A 25,807-nucleotide genomic window follows, 5' to 3' on the forward strand; every position below is an offset into this window, starting at 1 on the left:
CTAGGAGTATGTTTTATATATATATTTTGATAAATTAGCAACTCTGAGCTAGTTAAAAAAAAAAGGGTTAAAATTGAAAAAACATATATTTTGGTGTTCAGTGAACTTATAGCGGTTGTTTAATGTATATTTCATAATTTTCCCCCCAAAAAAAAGGGTTATTGGGTTCTCCAGGGTTAAAAAAAAAAAAAATCACTTTAAAACATTATTAGCAGGGAGCCTAGTAGAGGTTCTGGAAAACTACCCAACACCTCAAGAGTTGGAAGCAATGTCTTGCTCTTGGGCTAAACTGGAATACTGCCAAGGGTCATCTCAATTGCATTGACTAAACTCAAGGCCGTGGATGGCTCAGCTCTCAATTTAGCAGTCAAACTACGATCCCACCCTCATCTTCAGACCTTAAATGCTTGCCAGCTTCAGGTAGTGGTCAAAAAGGACAAGGTTATCTGATCCAGGTTGGACTTTAGAGCTGCTGAGGGAGTATGAGGTGACTTGGGCATCTGTTTTAGATAGTATGGGGCCGGCAGACTGACGACATACTGAGGGGGATGTTTCACAGGTGGTCTAAATGAGAATGCCTCAGTGTCCCCCATTTTGAACTTTGTAACAAGCCGCAGTGTGGCACCGCGCCATCGGGTGGCGTCTTTGTTTTTGTGGGCATGTGAAACGCCTTTTCGTTTTTTTTTTTTTTTTTTGTGGCTGTGACTGTGACTGGTTTTGAAACCGGGGAGGTACGACTATTGTGACGTGCGGTGGACACCTAGCCCACTGTTTTTGTTTGTTTTTGGTTTCTTTTTAACTCATTCACTGCCATTGACAGCTATGGACGTAAAACAATTAATTTGAACTATTTCTATTAGTTTAACTTTTTTTTCCCACTTTTGTTAACAAGAGTATGAAAACCTAGAAGAAAATTATCATACATTTAGAACAGATATAAAATTTGTGATTAATCTTGAGTTAACTATTGAAGTAATGTGATTCATTACAATTATAAATTTTAATCGCCTGACACCCCTAATTTTTTTGTAATTTATTCGTCTGACGCCCAAAATTTTTTATTGTTTTTCTTTAAAAATAAAATAAAATAAAAGATTATTTTTAAAAAAATCTAGGTTTTCATACTCTTGTTAACAAAAGTGGAGAAAAAAAAGTTAAACTAATAGAAACAGTTAAAATTAATTTTTGACGTTTATAGCCGTCAATGGCGGTGAATGAGTAAATAAAAGTGAATCTGTGGACTTCCAATTGCTCTCCCGTTTTTGCTGTCCCGCTGGGCGGTCCATGGCTGATCAGCCACCGCGCATTACAAACTGGAGGAGGCCAAAGACAGGATAAGGCACCCCAACATGCCAACGCCAATGAGTGTATAATGCAGATTGACATTCGGTAGGCCTACGTCTATACAAGTTGTTCATTTATATGATGGTTATTTAACCTAATTTTATGCCTCCTTAAAAAAAAATCTTCTCTAGACTAACATTGCATGTGAAATATGCAGTCATAAAGCCACAGTAACCAGCAAGGAGTAAAAACACAATTTGAATGGTATGGCACTGCCATCTAGTGGTTAACCTTCAGAGTGTCAGGTTAAAACTACCATATCTTGCCACACACAACTACAAAAACTGAAAAACGAGTTTTAATAATGGTTTAGTTAATTGAATGCCACCAAAAAGATGTTATCTGGCCACAATGTGCGTCGTGATGTTTTTCTCTGGCCTCAAAACAATTGTGAAATATTTTGGGGTGCCATAGCTGGAGGCCAGGGTGGTAACGCTCACCACAGGAGTCCTCAATTGCAATCGACGAGGTTGTACTTGGCTTGGATGTCGTCCGCGTGTGGTGTGTTGACGTGTAATTTGTTTAAGTGCTGTCATAACCGGACGGAGAGCATTGTTTGTGTTGAAGAGATTGTTGACCTTTTGAAAGAACGTATGACACAAAGCCACGAGAGGGCGCCAAACATGCATAGCATTTGAATGCTTAAGTGGTAGTCCTGACCTAACCACTCCTCTACAGTGCCGAATCTGTGCCAAACAAAAAGTGCAAGTGACTCACTGTTTTGAAGCAAAGTGATTATAGTAAACAGAAATAAACAAAATAGCTAAAATTAGGGGGCGGAGGGCGGTTATACGTTTCATAAACGAAAACCCCCCAACAATGCTTAAACAAAACAAAACACTGAAATTACACATTATGTTTAAACTAATTAAAGCTATAATTACAGCGATGTCATTAGTTTTCTTCTTTGTTAATTGATATAGGCTACATGAGATTTTTGGGGGTCATTTCAAATGTTTTTATTTCATCGTTACTGTACAGCCGTAAATCGAACAGTCATTTGGGAATTATTTAACATTGGACAAATACTACATAATTTTTTTCTTTTTAATTAATAAAAACAATTAAAAACAAAAGGAATCTGTTCTGACAAAATATAAATTTATAAAAACAGCTCTAAAAACTGACTTTTTAAAAAGTAGAGCGAAAATGACATTAAAATTCCTAAAAAATAAATAATAATAATTTAATCCTACACTATTATAACTCTGGTTGGGACATGCCAAAAAAACTGGTACTCCGTACCATAGACAGTACTATTGTACAGTCAGAACTGTCTGTTGTTTAAACAGTTATGTTGAAAAAAAAATTCAATACATTTAGAATGGGGGAATTTGACAAGAAAAAATACAATCAAATTTAGTGCAACCTCCCTCCCCCCCTTTTTAGCAGCCATTTTGTTTTCTCACTGACTAATCTCAATGAGAACATTGCGTCACAATTAGGAGGAATTATAATTTGGTGAGCCATCACTATAATACTTAAATTATAGAAGTCTGAAGATCCTCAAGTGTGATTGCGTGCATGCAAAGTTTTATTTGCTGCTTCTGCAGTTTGATATTGAGATTAGAATGAATTGCATGTATGAATAATATATTTTTAATCGCATCACTGTGTTTACCTCAGCAGGGTTGATGTGTTTAGAAGAGGAGCAGGTGGCGCTGCTGTTTTTGGCTCTGCTGGCATCCGGGCAGGCGAGGAGGCCGTGGGGTGCGTGAGCCGCAGCGTAAACAGCCACATAGACGTTATACGACCAACGAAGCTGGAAGGTGTCGGGGAAGAGATGCTGGGTGCAAACCCTCCAGGGACATCATCCCCCCCTCCCCTGCAGAGTGACACGAAGGTTGTCACTGAGGTACGGGTTACTGGCCAAGTAGCTGATCTGTGGTCAAATATAAAATTATGTTCATATTTTAAATCAAAATGCATGAAATGATAGTGGAATATAAACCCAGGAATGGAGCAAAGAGTTCAAAGCAAACATGGTGAAGCAGCATTTAGATGTTATGCTGCACACAAATTGAATATCCTGCCAACAGAAGTTGTCAGCTCCAAGTTACTCCAAGTTAGTTGCTTTTCTTTTGAATCCAGGTTCAAACCGAAGCTCCCCCCCCCTCCCCAATATAAAAGTTGCTTTGTCTTACCTAATATTATAAACTACTTCAACTCACAATTGGCACAAAGAATGGACCCTGGACGCGGGTCCGGGGAACAGCGACAGAGTAATGCTGTCACATTAAATATATTAACTGTGCTACTCTCCTTTTAAATATTTTATTTGTATTTTTTCTACATTATTTCTTTATTTGGGCACTTATTTTGAATTTTACCAAATTTGTATTCGTACCGGTTTTCCTGGAGGCACGCCGATAAGCTGCAGTTTGACGCTCAGAGGCTGTTAAGTCTCATCTGCTGGTGTCGCCTGAAGCTAAAGACAGGACGGCCTGCAGGGCCCACGGGGTTATCTCACGCAATTAATCATGGATGCAGTAGCCCAGAGTCATGCTGGGTAGAAGGGCGCCGTCAGCAATGACTTCCTCCACCGCAAACATACATAGTTTTCTGTACTGTTGATTATTATAAAGTGGTATAAAAAGATGGCGAGAAAGGTAGACTACTGACAAGTTGTGCAGTGGGGAAAAACATGAATCATACGTAATAATGGCTATTATACAAGCAGTGGGCAAACTGACTGTGTGTGGTATGTGGGCTCCCTCTAGTGGTATATGAAAGAATTACAGAAGTAAATGTTAAAACTTTGCAGAATGTTGCAAGACTAAATGGCGTTTTATCTAATCTAGTCAGAACGCATACCTCACATAAACATCTGCTAAGAAAAGACAAACATAAGGTTTCCATATTCCGCACTTAAATGGAAAGTCTGGTTTTGTTTGAGTTGTACTGTTTAATAGAGAACACACCACCCTTATATGTTAGAGAAATTGTTGCTGTGGGCATTTATAATAGCCGCGAGGCATTTGGAAGAAAAATGATGATGCCGACCGGGATTGAAAATGACTTTTCTCTGGAGTGAGGGTGGAAAAAGAATCCAACAACAAAGTAGCGTTCACCAAGTTAGCACGTGTGCATGCGTGTACCGTGCGCAAGTGCTTCTCACTTTAGTTTTTATTGTCACACCTCAAGGAAGAAGAAACTACTATTTCGCTTCTCCCAACTCTCCGCTGCGACTATAAGTAGATTAATTTGTCTATAAACTTGTTCAGTACACCTGTGCTTAACATTGTATCCCTATTAAAATTAAAGAAAAAAATATATAGTTCAATTTACAGCAAACAATAACTTCATTTAAAATAAATCTAGTATGTCACAAAAATATTAAGTGTATCAATTTTGCTGAAATTAAAAAATAACTTAATAAATGAGAGCAGTAGTGTCCCCTACTGGAGTTGGTGTGAAATTACACTTCATTCTTGTACGACAAAAAAGGCAGGCAAACGATTAACGATAAGGACATGGGGGGGGGGGGGGGGGACTGTAAACTTAAATGCAAGCAAGACACAAGCTGCTGGACCAGGTTGACTAGCACAGGTGGACGCAAAAAAACGAGAAATAAAACAAACCACAAGAGCACATAATGTCAAACAAAACTAAAAGCATTTAAAACGAAACAAGAGTTCAAATATATGCTGATTTTCTTAAACCCTTGTTTCATTCAATTTTAATGTTTTTTGTCTCTCTTTTTTTCTCCAAATTTTACTTAATATATTTAAGATTCAAATGAGGCCTGTGACACCCAATGTATTGACTCTAGAAAATACTCAATTGACTTTTATAGATGAATGCCCTCAACCAAAGGTTAACGGGAAACTGTAAGTCAAGGCTGAATAGGAAGTCAGGCAGAATGTTTACGATAGCCAAAGTGGCCTGAAAGTGGCAATTCTACAGGCCAGATGTCGTCGTATGCATGCGGCCATCCGGCTTCTGCTCCACAAACATTAATCATGACAAGGTGTTGCAGGTTTACGAGGGACCCGCTTGCACAGGGCAACAGGTGCGCTATTCGTCAGCTCCATTACAGCCATTTCATGAGCAATTACACCTCATTGTATATGATGGGCCTTATTGGGGCTGTTTACGACTTTTTGCACATTTATTATTGAATAAATCAGAGGCTTGGTAAGATTAACAGAGAATGTGTGAATACATTTACTTTATGCCTGGCCCACGTGTATCATTTAAAGAACACTTAGAATAAATAAATAAATAAAAAAGAGAGAGGAAAAGAGACAGAACAAACAGGATTAGTGGAAACCAAATACTCCATAGTTTTTATTGCCTTGGTAGGAAAATGCTCATAGTCTTCAGATGAGCAACAATACAAATAAAGAGATGGTTCAACACTTTAACAATAAAAATACAATACAACTTTGCTACGCTCTTTTCCTCGGCCTTGCCGCTGTACACTTATTTGCATTCCGTTACGAGTTGTACAAAATAAAAATCACCAGAACTGACAAGAGTTTGTATTCTGTATCAAAGCAATTAAAAAAATAAAAGCTTTTAAGTTCCAAATCTTTTTTTCTTTAAGACCATAGCAAGACCAACACGCCCATAAGCACAGAAGTTGAGAGGCTAGATTTCACCCCCCCCGTGTGAGCCTTCGTCCCGCCCGGTGCGACTGTTCGTTCTGTGCGGAAGTCGAGCGCTGCAACATCTTTTTGTGTAAACGGGTGCATAGTCATGCTCGACATGTTCACGTTTAAGTAACATGCACAAACATACGGTCCGAGGATCCAAGACAACGGCGGAATTTATTTACACGTAAATGAAAATACTCACGTGAACGAGAAGGAAGACTTTCATGGTGGTGACCTTTACTTGTTTATACACAACATATTCAGGTTATACAAAGAAACACATTCTGCTTCATAATCCAATCTTTTTTTGCTTCGGTGTGGCAGTTTTGACATCACGGGGACAACGATAACACGTCTTGTCTTTATTTAGACATTAAGCAGAAGATCGACAACACACCGCCAGACTGGAACAACTTTTAACTAGTAAGACCGTGAACATTTCATACAAGAATCTCATGCTGTAACAATGCTGTTTGTATGGCATCGTTTTAAGTCTTAAACTAGGCATACACTGTGCAAATTGACCTCTGCCCTTTGAAGGTGGTGTCCACCATATCAAAGTGACACAAAGAAATCATGCAAAGCAAATCAAGATGAAGTAGTAGCATTATGTTAACATTTTGGTTAACACGTTAACAGCATACCGTTATTGTACGGATATTACAAGTGGATTGCTTCCTTTACCTTTTATTTTTGACCAGATTCTATTGCCTATGTAGATGATCGCAGAGCTTTATCCAGTCTGCTTTTACTGGGGGGCTTCAATATGGAAGCTAACATGTAAAACTCACAGAACAAAAGTTAACCACAAATGAGAAACGATATTGAGGAATACCAAAGTTCCTGTGAAGTCATAAAATGTATGACCTTTAGAACATCACAGAAGAAAAAAAAAAAGTCAAATCTCTGTTTCCGCATTGTGACTGACTTTGGGCATAAGATTTTTAGTGAAGGTCAATTACTATTGACTCATTATTAAATGGGAGCTGATTTTAAGTCTTTTCTTTCGGCCTCTAGTAAAACATTGGAGAACAACGACTGACTGGGAGATACTAAACAATCAAATCATAAACTTTGTCGGCCGCGACGGTGTTCTCGCACAGTTGAAGCAGAGTTAGGACTAGCTTTTCCTAACTCTGAGCCCTTTTCTGTCTTAGTGGAACAGCAACATAGCAGGTAGTCCAGGTCCGGCGTTAGCACATCACTGATTAGCGTTGTCTTTTTTGAATTGCAAGTGATTAATTCTTACAGAGTAAGTTGGAATGTAAACAAATGTTATAGTGCATGTCCGGCTTCAGAAAAAACTTTCTGTTTTGCAATTCCTTGGTCAACCAGTGTAAGGACACTCAGTCTTTGATCTCATTTTAGGCTAAAGCTAAAGTCTAAGCAGGAAGTAGACCTCTGGCTCTGACAAAAAGTTGGAGGAGTCTGAAGTTGGAAGTGAGTTATCGGTGCAGTAGCGACCTACGTGTTGATCGCCATTTCCGTACCGTGACGATGTACAAGCTCCCTCGGGAAGTCCCCTGTCCTCCAGCTGGCCTAAATAACCAGCGATGTAAGAGCCAGTCGAGTGTCTGTTCACAGGTGAATTCTGCGAGGCCGGTTTATTCCTCAAAACGACGGCGGCGGTGCCGTTGACCGCGCCGCCTGAGCGCGGTTTCAGGGCCTCCTGCTGTCTTTCGCGGGCACGGCTGTTGATGTGGCGCACTCGGCTTTGGCTGCGGGAGGATAAACGACGGGTTAGTGGTGGAGGCGAGTCGTCAATATCCCGGGAAGTAGAGGGTTCTGTGCTCGTTGCCTGTGGGGATTGCGCTTCCTGATCGCACTGAGGAGACGGACACATTTCTCTGTCGCTATCCTCAATCTCAAGACTGACCAGTTTGCGTAACTGTTCTGTCAGTGGATCGCGAGATTGGGACTGGAAGGTTCCTCCACCCATGGTTCCCATCCTCTTTTGTTTCCTCATGTGTGGAGTGATGAAACTGCGACTAATGATGTGGTATTTGCTCTGAAAGTTACATGATATGTCTTCCGACGTCAGATCTCCCAGAGACTTGGACTTGCACGGAGTGTTGATCGTGGAATCGACGGTAATCGACTGGGGATCGGTTGATAAAGACCGGAGAGTTGAAATCTTTGGATCTTTGATGTCGGACTGTACCTGAGGCACAGTTACCTTTTGGTTCCAAGAAAGCTTTGGAGTGGATACTTGGATTTGACTTTGACAGCTTGGTTGCGAGACTGAAGGCGGTGCAGACTCTGATGAGGATGTAACGTCAACAGAGTCCACGTGACTATACACTGTATCAAAATCAGAAGTTGGTGAGTAAAGGCCTCCGCCCCTACAGCTATTTGAGTGAACATGGATACTTTCTGAAGAAGAGAATCCATTTTGCAAGCATCTTTCCTGCTCCATGACTCTATATCCTTGTCTTCCCTTGTGAAAACTGTTGGGGATCTGATTGGCCTGCTTTCCTTGGGAAAAACCGTTTGGCATAAGGCAGCCTCTCTGTTGTATAAAGTCTCGATTATAATGAAATGGATTGCTTGGAGGGCTCGGGTAGCCGTTGTGACTGAGTGGTCTCGGTTTGGAAAGTTTAGAGTCCATGGGTCTATGAATTGGAGAAGAATGGATGCTGGATTGTTGGTTCGGTCGCTGATACGAAGGTTTACTATATCGGGATGGACACGGTGTTGAAGATGCTGGGTACTGCTGAGGCTCGCGATACGGCAGAGGATGTCTTTGTTGGGAGTATTTTGGAGTGGACTCGTTTTGGTAAATAGCATTCTGTTTTGTGGGACTGCTGATGGTCTCCCACGCTTGTCTTGGTGAGGTAAACCTCCCCTCTTTCGGATCCTCATCAACATTGACCTCCACCTCTGCAAAAGTATTACCGACGTGGTTATGGGATAATTGGAAAGACTTGTTCACAGGTGAAAGAGTGTATCTCCGAGTACAACTCCTTTGTTGTTCTGTTATAGGTGCCGGTGGATCAAATACCTCCTCGTACACACTCTCCTCTACCTCTTCTGTATCTCCGATCCTCCCACCATTTGCGGTAATATCATTCCAACACTTATTGCGCTGGCTTCCGAAACCTTGAGCCACCTTTATTGGAGAAGAAGCCAAGATGCTTGATGGTAGGCTGCTCAGAGTATTTGCCTGAACACAGACTGACTGATTTTTCTGGTTGTACACCGATACATGGGGTGACAGCATCTCCTCATCTAGAATGGTGTAGACCTCTTCAAGATCAGCAGTTTCCGGACTGGAAAAGAGAGCAGGGCTGGTTGTGTCTGCCAAGTGAGTCGTGCACGGTGAAAGGGTTCTCGGAGTGGCAGTTTGGTTGCCCGACATTGTTGGAGTAGACCTGATATCTTGAAGCTCTCTGGGAGGAGTAAGGACACGATCATGAGAGGACTTCAACTCAATTTGGTCAGCAGTGCTTTCAAATTGACCAATCAGAGCTGATATGGAGCCTCGCGTGTCTTGCTCGTTGCCTAAGGACATGGCATCAATGAGTCTGGAAATGGTGCTGTCATGCAGCGAGCTGGGACTCTTCAGGTCATGATCCATGTTGACTGGGGAAAGGGGGGCCACGGCGGAAGGTGCGGAGGACGAGGAGGATGAGGACACAGAAGGTGCAACTGTGAACGCCGTGCTGGTTGAAGAAGTTTCAGGTTTATCTGATCTACACTGTTTGTTGGTAGAAGTTGCCGATTGGTTGACTCGATTGTTACCTGCCTGGTAATTGACATAATCATCCTCATTTCTAATGTTATCATCACCAACAACCAGATAAGAGGCCTCCTGTGGTTTATTGAGATCTTTTTTCCAGTTGTTGTCCATCTTCGAGAGGGACTGGATGCTTTCTTGAATGGAAGCCGATGATTTCATTAGAAGATCCACAGAAGAAGACCTGGCTCTGTCAAAGGGGTACGATCCTGTGGACACACATTGTTGGACATTAACAAATAGAAAACACAGAAATTGAGTCTGTAGAATGTAAGACGTCAAGCCATCCAACAAGAGCAAATGACGACAATTAACAATCCAGCCAATACAACGTAGACCACAGACAAATGGATCACCAAGTACAACTGTGAGGGAGAAGCTGGAAAATGAGGCTTTGGAGTCCATGAGCTCAAAACATCATATCGGGAAAAGAGATGGGACTGATCAAATGGGATCAAATGGCACAGCGATATCGTTCTCATATCACTTTCAGTTGCCCCTTTTCCGCTGCATAGCGCTGTCTCGGCCTGGCTTATCTTATTTCGGTTTGGGGTGGTTTTGTTTGCACTTCAAAACAGTACCGCAGGGGACAATGAAAAGCAAAATGAGATGCACTACTAAACAACAAAAATGGAGAATAGTAGACCCTCCTGCGGCTGTTGACCACAGTAGGGAGATATATTGCTCAAGAAGAGACCGTGAGCACACAAAAAAATGGGCCAAAGGAGCAAAGCGGAGATTTGTAAAACACTACAGCGTCCAAAGCTAAATACAAATGCTAATGTTAGCATGTGTGAGCAACAGTTGGCTTGAGGTTGCTTTTTGGTGTCATGTTGGGACTCGCAACCCCGGCTGTGCAGGAACTATAGAAATTGTTGTGAGAGCCATGTTGAGCCGAGTAGGCACCGTGCAGTGGAAAAGGGATCAAATTGAATACACTGGGAGGACGCAATGCTGGCATGTTGTTCGAACGATGCAACCTTCATACAAGAGGCACGTAATTCTGATTTACCTGCAGGAATATCCTAGTCACTTCTCTACTATCAAGAAGCAAAACAAATGAAGACGGGACAGAAAAGGCATGTTAAGGCATCATGGAGAGCAGGCTGCAGTCTGTCAGTTCACATGTTTTACCACATATTAGTCCTTGAGGTTGTTTATAGCATAGCAAGTAAGCAAAGGATCTGGATAAGAGTTATGCTTAAGGAAAAATTCGAAATGATTATTTAAGATATCATGCAGTTTAGAGTACAGTAGAACCTCCAAAGACCAGGAGTTGGTCACCCTTCAATTTGTTTGTATCTCAAAATTATTTTTTGTTAGCAGATGACCACGCTACCACTGAGCCAGGCCACCCCTAAATTCTAAGTTCCATTTCTGCTTCTTGATTAAAATCACATTTAGATACTCAATTAGTTTAATTTAGGAAGTTCCACTGTAGTCTTTTATGGACTAAACCTGACCCTGAATGTTAAAAATTACAGTGGTTTGTTTAGTTTGATTATAAACTTTGGTGCTGATGAATCTAAAATGTAAAAATTTGAGTGTCAAAAGAGAGAATACCCACCAATGAGCGCATTTGCACCCACGTCATGCTCCTTATCTCCGGAGCACAGAGTTAGCTGTCCTTGCAGGAGCCTGTCTAAAGGCATTGAGATGGGTCTGTGGGTGAGGGGGGGCCGGGCCTGGAGTTTCTTATCCAGCCCTGGCTCCTTCCCAGACACGCCCTCCCCGACCACCTCGAAGCCCGCGCCGTTCTTGTGCTCCGACACGGAGGCCGCCGACTCGGACAGCGACATCTTGGTTTTCTTGCGGCCCTTCGCCGGAGCGCTGGCCGTGCGGCGAAGGAGGTGGTCGCTGATGGAGCGCTTCCGGAGGCCAGCCGAGTTCGTGTCCGAGGAGGACTTGGAAGAGCGATTGAACAAACCGCGGATGCCGCGAAATTGATTTCCCTGAAAAATAAAAACACGTTAGTGTGCGATCCGCTTGTGTCTTTAGATACACAGCAAAAAAATGTAAAAAGCAATTGTGTGGGTTATGCAAGCATGCTTACATGACAGTACAAGGTTAAAAAAAATCTTCCTCTAACCCTAACACTCCACAAGCGATAAATTATTCTGTATAACTAAAAACAATATCAGATTTATTAAGCATAAATATTTTTATTTTTTTTTTATTTTTATTTTTGCATTAACAATTCAACAACCTGAATGTGTCAGGCCACCTGAAGTTCACCATCACTAGACATTAAATATCATGTTTCAATAAAAGGACACTTTTTTTTTCTTTTATACAGCAGCTAAGTACGAGTAAACGTCTAGAAAATGTGAATTTTTAGGGGGCTAATTTTTATGAATCTATACAGTGGAACAATTTCATATATATATATATATATATATATATATATATATATATATATATATATATATATATATATATATAGAGAGAGAGAGAGAGAGAGAGAGAGAGAGAGAGAGAGAGAGAGAGAGAGAGAGAGAGAGAGAGAGAGAGAGAGAGAGAGAGAGAGAGAGAGAGAGAGCAAATATTCCTTGACTGCCACCATTTTTTGTGGATTAAAAAACCCAAAACCAAATTAATACATGGGGGGGCCACAAAATGCAATTGATACATTACCCTCTCCCCCCAATGTGAGTGGCTAACTGTTATTTGTTTAGATGGTCCACTTTAAGCCGGGTTCAGAAGCATCGTGCCCTGTGAAGCGGACCTTTAGCATGAAAGCTAAGAATGTGTCAAGTCACACAAAGTGGACGCACTGGTACAGAACAACACACATTGATGCAGTTAACGCACGCACGCATGCACACAAACTCAACAAAGACTTGTAGCATAAAATTGTTGGTTATCATTAAAGCATAGTTGCAGTACTATTTGAATTTAATCCATCCATCCATTTTCCGAACTGCTTATTCCTCGAAAGGGGATTTTTAAAAAAAATAATTGATTGCCGACTTTGTTAATGTTGATGACTGTCAGTATGTCCTAATTAAAAATTCTTTTAGTTTGGTGTATTGCTTTTTCTAAAAAAAAATTTAAAAAAAAACTTTCACTGAAACCATAGTAATATTCTCAAAACATCTGGCAAGAATATTAAGATATGAAATTTTGCCACAGCCCCAATATACGTATATATAAAAACAAAGCCTACCAACGGACCAAAATGAAACTAAACTTTCTAAATTGCAGCCCTTGCACTTAAAAACTGCATTCCCCGACACGGTGATGCTAATTTGAATTTAATTAATTGCTCAGCCCCAATAAAAAGGCAAAGTAAATGTGTTAAAAGATACAAAGATCCTGTTATGGCTCTGATGTGACAATTTTGCGGTATCTCTGTGTGAAAGAGGCTTGCGTGACAAGGGTGTTTAATGTCACACACAAACAGAAAGTGCATTTTTTCTTCTTTTTCCCCCCTCTTTTTTTTTGCATTCATGCATTTTGCTACAGTTCATGCAGCACCACACAGAGCTTTCACAAAAGCATCCGGATACCTTGCTGGATCCTAGAAAGTGCATTATGGTAAAGCTGGGATTCAGGACTAGGGGACTCCACTAGAAAGACAAAAGGATTGGCAGAGAAGCGGATAAGCGGCGCATTTCCTCAGACCCTCTTCCAAAATATATTCCCACTGGCGTCAAGCGTTTCACAGTAAAAACACACTGCAGGAAGGACGAGGGCAGCGGGATACTCACTTTGCCGTACACGTCATGCACTGACACGTGCACAAAGATGGACGCCTCGGTCAGGCCCTCTAGGTAGACGTGTCTGTAACCTGGTGAGAAATTTTTCAAAGAAGCGAGAGTCAAAGCCGACCTGACACAACAACGCGGCCAGCGGCCGTGACGCTGTCAAGCTATAAGAAGAAACACGGGTTCAAATGTGACAGCGTGTCGTATCGGGTCTGTCTAATTGCGTTCTATTTTAGAGCCGCGATGAGCTCGGCGGCGACGAGGAAATGTGCACACCAACCGGGCATGAGGCTGCTGAAGGCGACCGTCCGCTGGCCGATGAAGTCTCGTCCGATGGGGTCGTGATCCCACACCAGGAAGCGCACCAGGGCCACCTCGGCCATGTGCAGCGTGAAGGACAGCGTCTCCTCCCAAACCGGGTTGAAACCTAGCGAGAGTCACAATGAATTCTAGCTCTTCCACAGGGATGTAATGCAAATACAATTAGCTTTAGAAAGCATTTTTTTAAAAGGGGGAAAAAGAAACCTTTTTATTATTATTATTATTATCATTATTATTAAATGCACAAAGGTAAAAGCATTTGCACTTGATTGGTATGTTTTGAATCTTTCATATTCGAGAGACCATATTACACACAAGTACATAGAAAAAAAGTTTTTTTTAAGGGCGATTTGGGTGGCGGTGTATTATACACAGGTGCATGTTATTCACGGGATTTTACGGTGATTGCTTTTTAATGGGTCAGCCAAGTGCACGTGAGTTTTCTTAGGCTGTTGGGATCCCAGCTAGTGCTCGCTAACCTTTTTAAACGATAGCGGCTTTTTCATGTGCCTCTGTTAATTTAGACCAGAGGTCAGCAATCTTTACTGTGAAGAGACATTTTAGGCCACAACAACAACAAAAAAACAAAATCTGTCTAGAGACGCAAAAACATTTAAACATTGCGATGACTGAAACAGTGTGTTAGTGTTAATATGTTTAATGTGCTGAGGGCCTACAAGTTAATCAGAGCTGCACCATAACACAAAAATGTGCAGCATCCAATACGTAGAGATTCATTTTCTTCTACCTTTTGTCTTTGATTTTTGGGTGCAGTGGATTTTTCGTATTTCATTTTTTATAAATTTTTAGACTTTTCTGATTTTCTGTAGAATTTCTGTCATTTTTGGCAATTTTATGTACATACAATATTATGGTAATTTTCTGCCTCTTTTCTTCCTTTTTTGGTCATTTTACGGCCATTTTGAAACTTCTTTCTGCTTTTTCTGACATTTTTGGCAATTTTGTGGACATTTCATGGTAGTTTGTGGGATTTAGTTATTTTTCGATCACTTTCTTTTCTGCCTATATTTAGAATAAATTTCCTGACTTTTTGGGTAATTACAAATATGCTAATTTTCTGCATTTCCTCTTTTGTTTTTGGATATTTTATAGTTAAGTTTTGAACGTTTTTGTTTCTGCCTTTTTTTTCTTTTCTTTTTTAATCAATTCTGACTTTTTTGGGGGGGCAATTTCATGGACATTTTATTGTAATTTTTTGGGTGCTTTTCTTGTTCTTTTTTTGGACAATTTATTATCACTTTTTGGACATTTTGAGATAATTAAAAAAAATTAATCTACCTTTGGTCTCTCTTTTTGCTGACAACATAACATTTTTGACTCTGGTTTGGTTTGGTTTATTGAACATATAAACATAAACACATTACAAGTATAAAATACAAGTTTAAGTGAAAATAAAAATTTAAAAGAAGAAAGAAAGAAAATAATTCTGCTAATACATGTGGCTCCAGAGCCGCAGGTTGCAGACCCCTGATCTGTTCTGCTTCCCTTCAGCCTTTTATTAGTATACCTGACTTTTTAATCCCACCAGCACTGCACCTGTTTTCTTTCTTTCTTTTTTTTCTTACCATTGTCATCAACAACGCGCGTTTGTTCCTTGCAGCAGTCAATAGGCAAACCGATAATCTCCACTTCCACGAATGGATCAATTATCTGTATAAAAAAAAAAAAAGAAAAGAAAAAGAAAAAAAAGAGTATGCCATGTGAAGTTGTGATTTTGAACATGTATGGTATGCATGCACATTCAAATATTCAAAACAACAAAAAACGACAATAAATATGAAGTTATCATCCCACATATTATATATATATTTGAGTACCTCCCCGCGGTCCCCCAGCATGGAATCTGGCGGTTTAGGCAAATGCTGTCCGCTAATGATCTTAAGAACGAGCTGCTTCTTGGGGCAGGCTGGAAGTGGGTCATCACTAAATGGGTTGAAAGTGCCTGCAGGGGATGCGAAACATCACAGCTTTGATGTGAATGCTATCACTCAATATTATTCCAACACTGTGAATGTTCAGTTTTTTTCTCTTGGGTTTCAATACAGAAAGTGCAAACACACACAGAAAAAAAAAAGAGGAAAAGTCACGAGGTAGTAAATGCTCCATCGTCAACCAGTCATCGAAGGTTAACCACCCCTTTGCTTTGTTGTCAAGTGAAGATTAAACGCAACATTAACTGCTATTTTCCCCACTCTAAACTACCAATTTAATCCCCTTAATGACATTTAAATAGTGTTGCAGTGATTCCATTTCTCTCAAACAAGCACAGTTGTAGGAAGTAAATGCTGGTTAGGAATGCATGTGCAAGTTTGGATGGGCATAATCATCAGTTCGTTGATCAGAAGGAATTCTGTCTTTTGTGTTGAAATGACTGATTGGTTGATCGCATTTTGAAGCGATTGTGGCATAACTTCAGCTATATTTCATATGAAAATAGCACAGTATGTTGAAAAATACACTTTTCTCAGAATACTTGGCACCTAATGTGAATATAAAATATTGAGTAAAATATTACAGATAATGAAAAATCTAATAGTAATATGCAATAATTACTCAAATATCATAATACCAATTTGATAAAAAAAAAATAGTGGATAAAATGGATATAAAATATACAAACTTATCAAAAATAACATGTCATGAATAAATAATAAATAAATACAATTATAAACATGAAATATATAACATAATATCAAAAACTAATAGATAGAATAAAAAAAATCTAATTTATTAATATTGAATAAATAAATAAATATTTGCATGCGCAACAATGTTGAGTATTTTTTCTTGAGTGACCATCACCCCAATGCGCATTTATTGAGTGTGATTGTTTATTAATCCACCATGGGGCCAACGAAAGTTCCAATTTCCAGTTGGTAGGAGAAGAAAACGAGAATCACGAAGCAAAATAAGAGCTTTTATAGACATCAGTCAGCCTTTGGACATTTTTTACTAAATGTATTTTTTGTTCACACTTTTTTGTGTGTCTGGAACAGATTGAATAGATTAACATTATTTCCTATGGAAAATATTGCTTCGGTTTTTGTACAATTTGGTTATAGTTTGACATTTTGGAACAAATTACAAAAACTGAGGTTCCAGTGTACTGTCCAGACTGTGTTATGTTGGCGAACCTTTACACATGGGCGGCGGCTTGAGAACGTATCCGTTGCCTCCGTTCATCATGAACTTGGCCCTGTTGAGTTGCATCATTCGGCCTTCTGTCTGGTAGTTGAGCGCCACTGAAAGGCAAATAAGGAAGTATGTCAATTGTTATCATCACTGTGAGTATATTTGATGTTATGAAATATACGTGACATATTTGTCATTCATTAATAGGGCTGTCAAAGTAATGATTGTAAAGAAAGATTAATTGCATCAGTAAAGGAACATTTACTCATGTTTCTAAGTAAGACTGTACAAAGAATTGGCTGGCTTAGATGCTTGGAGAAGATTCATGTGGAAGAACACCATTAAAAAAAAATACTGTGGGATGAACTCTGTTAGAGATAGCTCAAAAATGCATTTTCAGTAACGGCCGGTTTGGGGCGTGTATTGATTTCATTGTCACCAAACGCGCAGAGAAGCGGAAGACGGGTTTACCCAGCTGACAGCCGACGTTCCAGTAGAACTGGGGATTGAAATTGGACGAGTCGATGCGGTACGCAGAGGGATAAATCCGCGACAGCTGCCTCTGATTGAAAGCCAGGAAGTGCTCAGCTCGGTGATTGACCAGCGACTGAGCTCTGGTCTCGCTGAATGACAGGACGTCGCCTGGCGTGCCTGAAGACAAACGCGAATGAGGCATGTTTTTAAAAAATTCAAATTGCAGCGGTATTACATTTGAGGTGGCAGGTGCATTCTTTGCACCTTCATTAAGACACTCCTGCGAGGCCACAGAGTTGGTAAAAACCACCAAGTTTGACAGATCCCGACTCAGCTTCATCGTCTTCCTCTTCCTTCCGCCCCTACAACCAAAAGACAACACAGTCAGAGCATGGATGGACATGGGTTGATAAATTGGAAAATTAATTATAAAAAAATAAAATAAAAATAATAATAATAATAATAATAATAATAATAATAATAATAATAATAATAATAAAAGAAAGTATAAATAAATAAATGCATTAATTAATTAATTAATAATTTTAAAAAACTATTATTTAACTAATTCACTCATTTTCACTGAAGCAACCCCCTTCGCTCCCGGCTGTTTTACTGGATTTTGACTGATTTTGCTAGGCCCACAGAACATTGTGTTCAATTGCTATAAAAACATAGAACCTACCCAAAAAAAAAAGATAAGTCTCTTCTTTCATCAGGAAAAAAAAGTATATTTGTATCTGTTTCCGTTTTTTGCAGCAGTTAGCATTAGAATATAGCTAAGCTTCATCAATATTCACATTCCTGGTGAAAACACTGGGGAAAAGAGCTTGTTGCAACATGGCCCTGTCTGATCTCTTATACTCTGCTGCCACCTGCTGGTCGTTTTTTGTAATAACTACTATTGCTTTAAGCGACCTCTTCAGGTCAGAAGCTGCATCAAAGCCTTCTGTATGCTCTAGAATAAAAAAACACATTCAAAAACGAATAAATATGTTTTGGGGAGTGAAGGACAACTTGTTTACACGTTTTTTGAATGGGTTAAAATTAAAGCTTTGGCTTGGCACATAAAATCCCCGTTTCCTAATTGTGCTGATGGCAGCAAACAAGTTCTGGTTGGTCCAATGGCTGACCTCAACTCCAACCGTACGTAATGGTTAACAGCTGCAGTCAGCAGTTATTAAACCTCGTAAAGTATGTGACAGCGTTTTTGCAAGTTCACCTGTTAAACTGTCCCCCGGCATCCCGTGTAGATGTCTCCTGCTGCTCGTCCTCGTCCTTCTCCCCACTTTGGCACGACAGCCGCGATTTGGAGTGCCTCTGGACAAAACACACAAAACAACACACGATATTGGTTGACATATTTGTCATGTGCTTGCATCACGTGTGCCACGTACAGTATCGCATGTAAGTGGTTGGATGTAATGAATGCCAGGGGAGAGTGTGTGAGCTGATGTCCAGTTGAGAAGAGAACCCGGGTCATAGCAATTATGACAGCGTGGAAGCACCTTGCCAGCAAATTACGCGCGCCGATGGGGAAGGGAGTAAACGAGAGTGGCATTTTTAGAACAAAACATAAAAGAACAAAAGATCTGAGCTGAAAATAGAGAAAAGATAGTATATATTTTTTTTTACATAAAATATAATGCAATGCATTAGGGCTCTGCTGCTTAATAAAATAAAACAAAATAAAATGATCAGTGTGTCCAACAATAAAATTAAAGTAAATACAATGAAATTAAAATGGTTAAGTACAGCTTGACTACTACAATTATAAAATAAAATAAATAAAAATAAACAAAATCATATCAAATCAAATAAAAATAAGGAAAATACATACATAAAATAAAACAGTAAATAAAAACAAACAAAAAATAAAATGGAGCATGGGGTCTGAATGAATACAAATAAAATAGAATGGTGGGGGAGAAATTAAATAAATAAATATACATGAAATACACTTAAAATAAACGCATAAATACATAAAATAAAATAACAGAAAATATAAAACTAAATGGATCATGGGGGATACAGTGATAAAAAAAAAATAATAATAAAAATTAAAAAAAAAAAATAATAATACACGTGTCCTGTAAAGCACCTGCAGCCTGAAAACTATCATAAAAAAATATATAGATAAATACAATCAATACATCAACAATAAAATGAGATTGCTGGTTCATCTGGATCCTAACACCAATCAGAAAATGCATTGCAGTGCAATGCCTTTCTTCACATGGCTCAACCATAAGCAGGTTTATGTAAAGCCAATGTTCCTTTAGAGATCATCTTAAATCAGTACATGCATCGTGTAGATATGAATAATTTATTCATAGTGTGCATCAGGCACACAAATCATTGCACTATATCTGTGTGTGCAGTGCAGAAAGGACATAGATTAAAAAAGCAGTGGATAAAGATAAGTTTTCATTAACAGCTAGTTTGTAGCTGACCTCCGCCTCATGAGTCCTTTGAGAAGCCACGCAAATCAATCAAAAGACAGTAAAAGTGAGTCCTTGTGTGAAGCCCACCTTCTGTTTGAGTGTGGTGATGAAGGATCGGCTTTGCGATTTCTTCAAAACCCCCCTGGAGCTCTGCAACGCACAGCAGGAGCAGCGAGTCAAAGAAGCAACTTGAATTCAGAAAGCATTGTGTTCTTCTTTTACTTTGGACCTTGTTACTGGTGACCTTTGACCTGGTAGACCTCCTTAGGTTGAAAGTTAACTGTGACTATTACTCAAGCACCTGAGCAACTACATACTGTAATTACTATTGTATGTACAGTACGCACCAAGTTTGGGAGATCATCCAATCAAAATTGTTGAAACATGTTTTCCAGCGTCTGAAATACTTGACCTTGCTACTACGCTATCCTTTAACCTTGCCATTGACTTTATGGGACTGTTAAAGTGAACCTATTTGCAAAGGACACGCTTTTGTGCTGCTTTGTAACAATGTTAAAGAAATTGTGAAGCTGCTCAGTGAAAAACAGTAGAAAAAGCCCGCTCTCATGTTTAAACAGCATTCAGGAAACACTAGCTTCTAAAAATAGCACAAGCGGCAAAGTGGCGAAATGAAATATTAAGTAACACCACTACAGACTTTGAGTTTTTTTATCACTTTGCAGCCATTTTGACGCATGACATGACACATTGCCCATGCGATGTCTCCATATGTGTGTTCTGGATCCTCATTTCCATAGATGACTACCTCCACCCCTTCACCATCATCCTGTCATCTTTTCCAAGCGTCACTATACCTGGCGGAGGTTCTTCTGAAGGCCCTGGTGCGTGGCCCTCAGCAGAGCTCTGATGCTGAAGCTGTCGGTGTCTTCCTTGTCGCCGATGCGAGACTCGTTCAGGAGAGAGTCCAGCTTCTTCCTGATGTGAGACTCCACTTGGTGATGGTGACCGTTCCCCTGCCAGGAAGACGACAGTTGACGGCGGGATCGTGCGGAATAGGTTGCGGAGTCATCTTAAAACGATTGAGTGAAAATATCAGAATCGAGCAGCAGAGGCGCTGTCGATTCCAACTGTCTGAATTTTAGCAGTTTGTTGTCCAAGTCCGCCACACATTGAGTGACACGGCCCAACGGGAGCGAATTCCAAAATGGCGGTCAGCGACTCACAACTGCACACCTGACGATTGACTCTCACACAATATGCCAACTCGCTGAAACAGAAAAAACTGCGACCTCTAGTGTTCTCATCGAGAAATAACATTTTGAGGCACCACATATATACATAACGTTTCATCTTTGCTAACGTTGTTAGATGACGCTAGCTTCATGTTAGCATTGGGCCAAAACCTTGTACCTTCATAATGGTCACTTTTCAGAAGACCCCAAAAATGGCATGTTTGTTTAACCTTTAACATTACATCATCAAAAGAGCAAGCCATTTTCAAATCTTTAGATTTGTCAATAAGTTTTAAAATTGACAACCACACAGTATAGATTTTTGAAAATGCTATTTATTAGCCCTATCTATGGCGTTGCCCTTTATGTGTTAGCATTAAGCTAGTGGATTTTAAGGCAAAGTTAGTCACGTGGTTGTTTTAAATAACACTGTAATTCTGGGAGTGACAATAAACAACTTATTTTTTACGAAGAAGAATTGTTCAATAAACGCCAAATTGCTGATTGTTGTGAAGTGCGTTCACTACCGCCATTTTGTATTCAAGCTTTTGCTCAAATTCAAAGCAAAACAAACAAAGAAATGGCTTCAGTCTTGAAATACGTTGGGTCACTGTTGTGTCAAGCACCACTGCATGTTTATTATCGTGGTGGGGGCAAATTAATAGAAAGAGTTTTCCAGTATGATTTAATGTTAATAATCTTTTGTTTACAGGTGTCTGCAGCAGCTACCCACTCCCCTAAGCACCACCCACCACCACCCCACGCCCTATAGGCACCCTCACTATTTATCGGCATTCGGCATTATCCAAATTCATTACTGCGCTTGCCCAACAGTGCACTCGGAAGCAATTTAAAATGCTCTTTTGTTGAACGTGAAGGAAGGAAGCAATTATCATGCATTCCGGGCCGCTCGCATTAAATTTGAGTCGACAGCCAAAGATGCTTAACTGGTTGCTGTTTTAATGAGCTCCCTATATTAAAAATAAAAGAAATAAAAAGCTCTCTGTCAGTAGAAAGCTGCTACCGCCCCTTTAAAAAGGACTCTGCTCATCCAAAGTGGCATCTGCGGCCCACGCGCCTCCAGCTAGATATGGAAGAATGCTGCCGTATTTAGTCACACAGGGGAACCATGTGACAAATGATTGGAGTGCTGTCCTGCTTTATGTCATATTAATACGGAGAAAACACCAGGGCATCAAGAGATATATAGCGACTGTTTTATTAACAATAAATAGGAGCGATGATGAGCCCTTTTTAAACATTAAGCCATCCGAGGTACATTGTGTGCCATTTGTCGTTGTATTTTAAAGCCATTTAAGTTGAAGAAAATAATATATTCTCGAATAGAAAATATTCATTTCCAAAACATTTTAGAATTGCCATCTTTTGATATTTAGCATACGCACAGATGCTCACACGTAAACATACCACCCCAGCCTTTAACACTAAACGTTAAAGTACCACTCAGTACGAAGTGGGGTGAAATTTGATCTCCGCCTTTGACCCATTTGCTACTGAAATGAAAACCATGTCTGGCTATTGATGTTGGATAATTAATAATTAGATTGAAGATATAATGTTTCCCATTTTATCTTGAAATTTCCTATCACTCTTCGTGTGTGGTTATCATTTGTCTGCCCACTTTCAAATGAATTATACTCTCTAATCCACTTGTGTTGTCTAGATTTTACAGTATTTAACTACTGTACTAATTTGTCATTGTCATTTGACATTTATTTCCCGTCACTGAAACCCAGTTATGGTGACATCAAATAGCGCCACACTTCTGAAACCCTTTTTTTCTTTTTTCCGTTTTTTTTTCTTTCCAATAAAATATGAGTTGAACCATCATTAAAGCCTTTGATTATGTTCAAATCAAAACCAGTGCTAAAATATGAACACGTCGACGTCTGCAGTGTCTCACGTTGCTGTTCTTGAGCTTGAAGTCGTCCTCAATTTCGTCGGCGCTGTCGTCGTCGGACACCTCGCCTTCCTCGGCGTCCGCGGACAAATATGCAGGGAGACGCTTGCCCTGGGCGGAGTGAAAGAGAGTCATTAACAGCTTTGATATTTGCTATATTGATCACAATAACTAGAAGGCCAGAATCGTTGGATCAATACGGACAATCATTATTAAACTGCTGAATCCAAATGAATTTTCATGACCTTTGATGGAAAGTTTATACAATCAATATACATTAGAATATATATATATATATGTCACGCGAGTGTGTTACTAAGCAACGCCAGTTAGGGCCACGCTCAATTCTGTATGACAGGATAAAGGCCTATATGACAAAATGAGAGTGACAAATACCGGACCATAGCGAATGCATAACAACTGGCAACGTCATCATCGCAATGAACAAATACAAATCGCATAGTAACTGACAACATCATCATCCAGGCTCGGACTGAGAAGGCGGGACCAGCGGGATTTTTCAAACAGGTGTTTCAAAAGCTATTTTGAAAAATAATCATGCTTGTTTTGACTTCTAATAAAATGGGTTGTGACATGACTATGGGAAAACAACATGGCTCATAGGGCGACCCTTATTCTAAAAATAACAGATCAAAAACAAAAAACAGCCTACTATACGCTTAAAGAGGAGGAGTACTTCTCAAAATGACTCCTGCGCTTCTTTTCCCAACGTTGGCACATTCCTACACACAAACACAAATCTGCTGCCGACTCTCAGAAAAGCTCCCCAAGAGAGGCTCTTACGGTCGAGCGGGAGCCCATTAGTGAGGGTGTGAGTGGGAGTAGCGAGATTTTTTTTTTTTTTAGCTCTTCCACGCAAAAAAAAAAAAGAAAAATCAATGGCCAACTCTCAGCCCTCTGCTGTCTCTTGGTTGACATGGCGGCCCCTTCGTTTAAGAACGCCGCCGCACGTTTTATTACCACTCGTCTACTCCTTATTTGCCATTTTCTTTATCTGTCTGTACTCTCGGAGGCTGCTGAGGAGTTTAAAGAGGAATAAAAGGCTTTGTGGGAAAATCAATGAGGCTTTTTTTTACTTCTTTTTTGGGGGATCTTCGCTCGGAGGAGATAAAAGCTTTTTGCCGGGGAACAATGCATGTCTTTTCTCCACACCAAACAAGGCACCCATAAAACTAAACGCGCTACAAAGCTTTCTCTCTCTGTCTTTTTGTCCACCTGCAAAAGGCGCCTCCTGTGCTGTTAAACACGGATAAGTAAGCCTCCACCACCTTACGTCACGGCTAAAATCGATAGGATTATTTTCGTAACACAAGAACAGAATGTGGAAACGGAGTTAATTCCCGAAGGTTTATAAATTACCCCAAAATTGGATTTCATTTAAAATAAAATAATGTTTTTTTAACAAAAAGATTGTATTCACTATACTGTATTTCTGTGTATATTTAAAAAATATATACACAATACATTTTCATTCTTGACTCTTTAAGAGGGATGTTCGATACCACTTTTTATTATTTTATTTTTTTTAACCAAAATTTGTATTAAAAAAAGGCAGTGAAAAGAACAAGATTTTGGGGGGGAAAATATTTTATAAATGATATAAGACCTCGATCCTAGATATGGGGGAAAACACTTCTACTGGCTATTCCATTTGCGTGCAGCATAACAGCTAAATGCAGGTTCACCATGTTTGTTTGAACACAGACCAGTAGTCGAATTTTAATGTCTATTCTACAGCTGAATGCGAGTTAGTGCTTTAAAGCAGCAGTGATAAATTTAATTTAGTTTTAGTTATAGTCTTTTGACAAAAAATTCTTAAAGTTTTAGTCATAAGTTAGTCATCTGATTGTATTTTTGCTATAATCCAATTTTAGTCAAAAAAAAAAGACAAATTGTAGTCAACAAAATTGACAGTTTAGTCGATATTTTCCTTCGGCATATATTTAAACTTTTAAACAGAAAATTATAACACACCTATTTGTAACACGCAAGACATTTAATACAACCGTGTCTTTATTTTTATTTTTTAATGAAACATGTTCAACTGACAATAATATAACTAAGTTTTTACCTAAATAAAAAAAAAAGTGCATAATTACTTAAGATTAATCTTACAGCTGCACAATGAATGTAAACATGTTTGAACATTAAATAAAGTGCAGTGAACACTTTCTGAGTGTTTCTTTTCTCCAACCCGCGTTTCATTCCTTCAGACTGAATTGTGTGAATTTTCATCACTGTGTTGTTTTCATTTTCATTTTAGTCATTGACGAAATTGTCAATTTTAGTTATCGTTATCGTCTCAATGAATGGTTTCTGTTTTCGTTTAATTTTTAATAAAATTTGTGACCAAAATTCTGACGGAAATTTTTCGTCGACAAAATTATCATTGTAAAGCAGTGGTTCTCAAACACCTAATACCAAGTACCACGCAAAGTACAACTATAATGAGCAACATTAAAATGCAGCAGTATGTAGTAGGCTGAAATATTTATTAAAAACAAGACGCAGGTTAAACTTCTAGTATTACAAGAAATACTGTAGTACTCTGAGATCTGCTTCCCCTAAAAACAGGCCGATAGCAGAATCAATACGATTCTTGTTGACACAAAGAAAACAAATCCCAGAAGGTTTGCAAAAATTGGCTGCGCAAATGGCGGCTAGCAAACCAATGAAAAGAAAGCAATGTGGACATGTTGACCCATGTTTTAAAATCAATAGGATTCTTGTCCTGACCGAGCAGAAAGACGTCTAAAACGGTGGCTCGGAGCATCAACACTTTGTGATTTGACGTCAGCTAACATGGCCAGACAATAATCCCAACAAATGGAATTCTTGATGTTTGATACAAACCATTGCTGAATTATGAAGCACTCTGAAGCGCTTCTAGAGCGT

At 39.4% G+C, this 25,807-nt stretch overlaps 1 protein-coding gene across 7 annotated transcripts in view; it reads right to left on the reverse strand.

Annotated features, from left to right (window-relative positions):
- Positions 1-5,606: 5,606 nt before the first annotated feature.
- The window catches only part of plch1 (phospholipase C, eta 1), a 60,787-nt gene continuing 40,586 nt past the window's right edge, over positions 5,607-25,807 (reverse strand). For 3 of the 7 annotated variants that reach the window (XM_077565347.1, XM_077565348.1, XM_077565344.1), the window contains 14 exons: positions 22,895-23,002; positions 20,593-20,751; positions 19,865-19,927; positions 18,556-18,653; positions 17,598-17,695; positions 17,331-17,510; positions 16,862-16,969; positions 15,545-15,669; positions 15,293-15,377; positions 13,666-13,812; positions 13,389-13,468; positions 13,188-13,247; positions 11,246-11,630; positions 5,607-9,887 (listed from right to left, as the gene is read on the reverse strand). In XM_077565347.1, coding sequence (XP_077421473.1) covers positions 7,318-9,887; positions 11,246-11,630; positions 13,188-13,247; positions 13,389-13,468; positions 13,666-13,812; positions 15,293-15,377; positions 15,545-15,669; positions 16,862-16,969; positions 17,331-17,510; positions 17,598-17,695; positions 18,556-18,653; positions 19,865-19,927; positions 20,593-20,751; positions 22,895-23,002 — 4,266 coding nt within the window. In that variant the 3' untranslated portion in view covers positions 5,607-7,317. Of the gene's footprint in view, positions 9,888-10,690; positions 10,719-11,245; positions 11,631-13,187; positions 13,248-13,388; positions 13,469-13,665; positions 13,813-15,292; positions 15,378-15,544; positions 15,670-16,861; positions 16,970-17,330; positions 17,696-18,555; positions 18,654-19,864; positions 19,928-20,592; positions 20,752-22,894; positions 23,003-25,807 lie in introns of all 7 variants that reach the window. The other 4 variants (XM_077565350.1, XM_077565349.1, XM_077565343.1 and 1 more) reach the window with 4 other exon arrangements.

The sequence above is a fragment of the Vanacampus margaritifer genome, chromosome 5 (genome assembly GCF_051991255.1).
Source record: "Vanacampus margaritifer isolate UIUO_Vmar chromosome 5, RoL_Vmar_1.0, whole genome shotgun sequence".
In the NCBI taxonomy this organism is placed as follows: Eukaryota; Metazoa; Chordata; class Actinopteri; order Syngnathiformes; family Syngnathidae; genus Vanacampus; species Vanacampus margaritifer.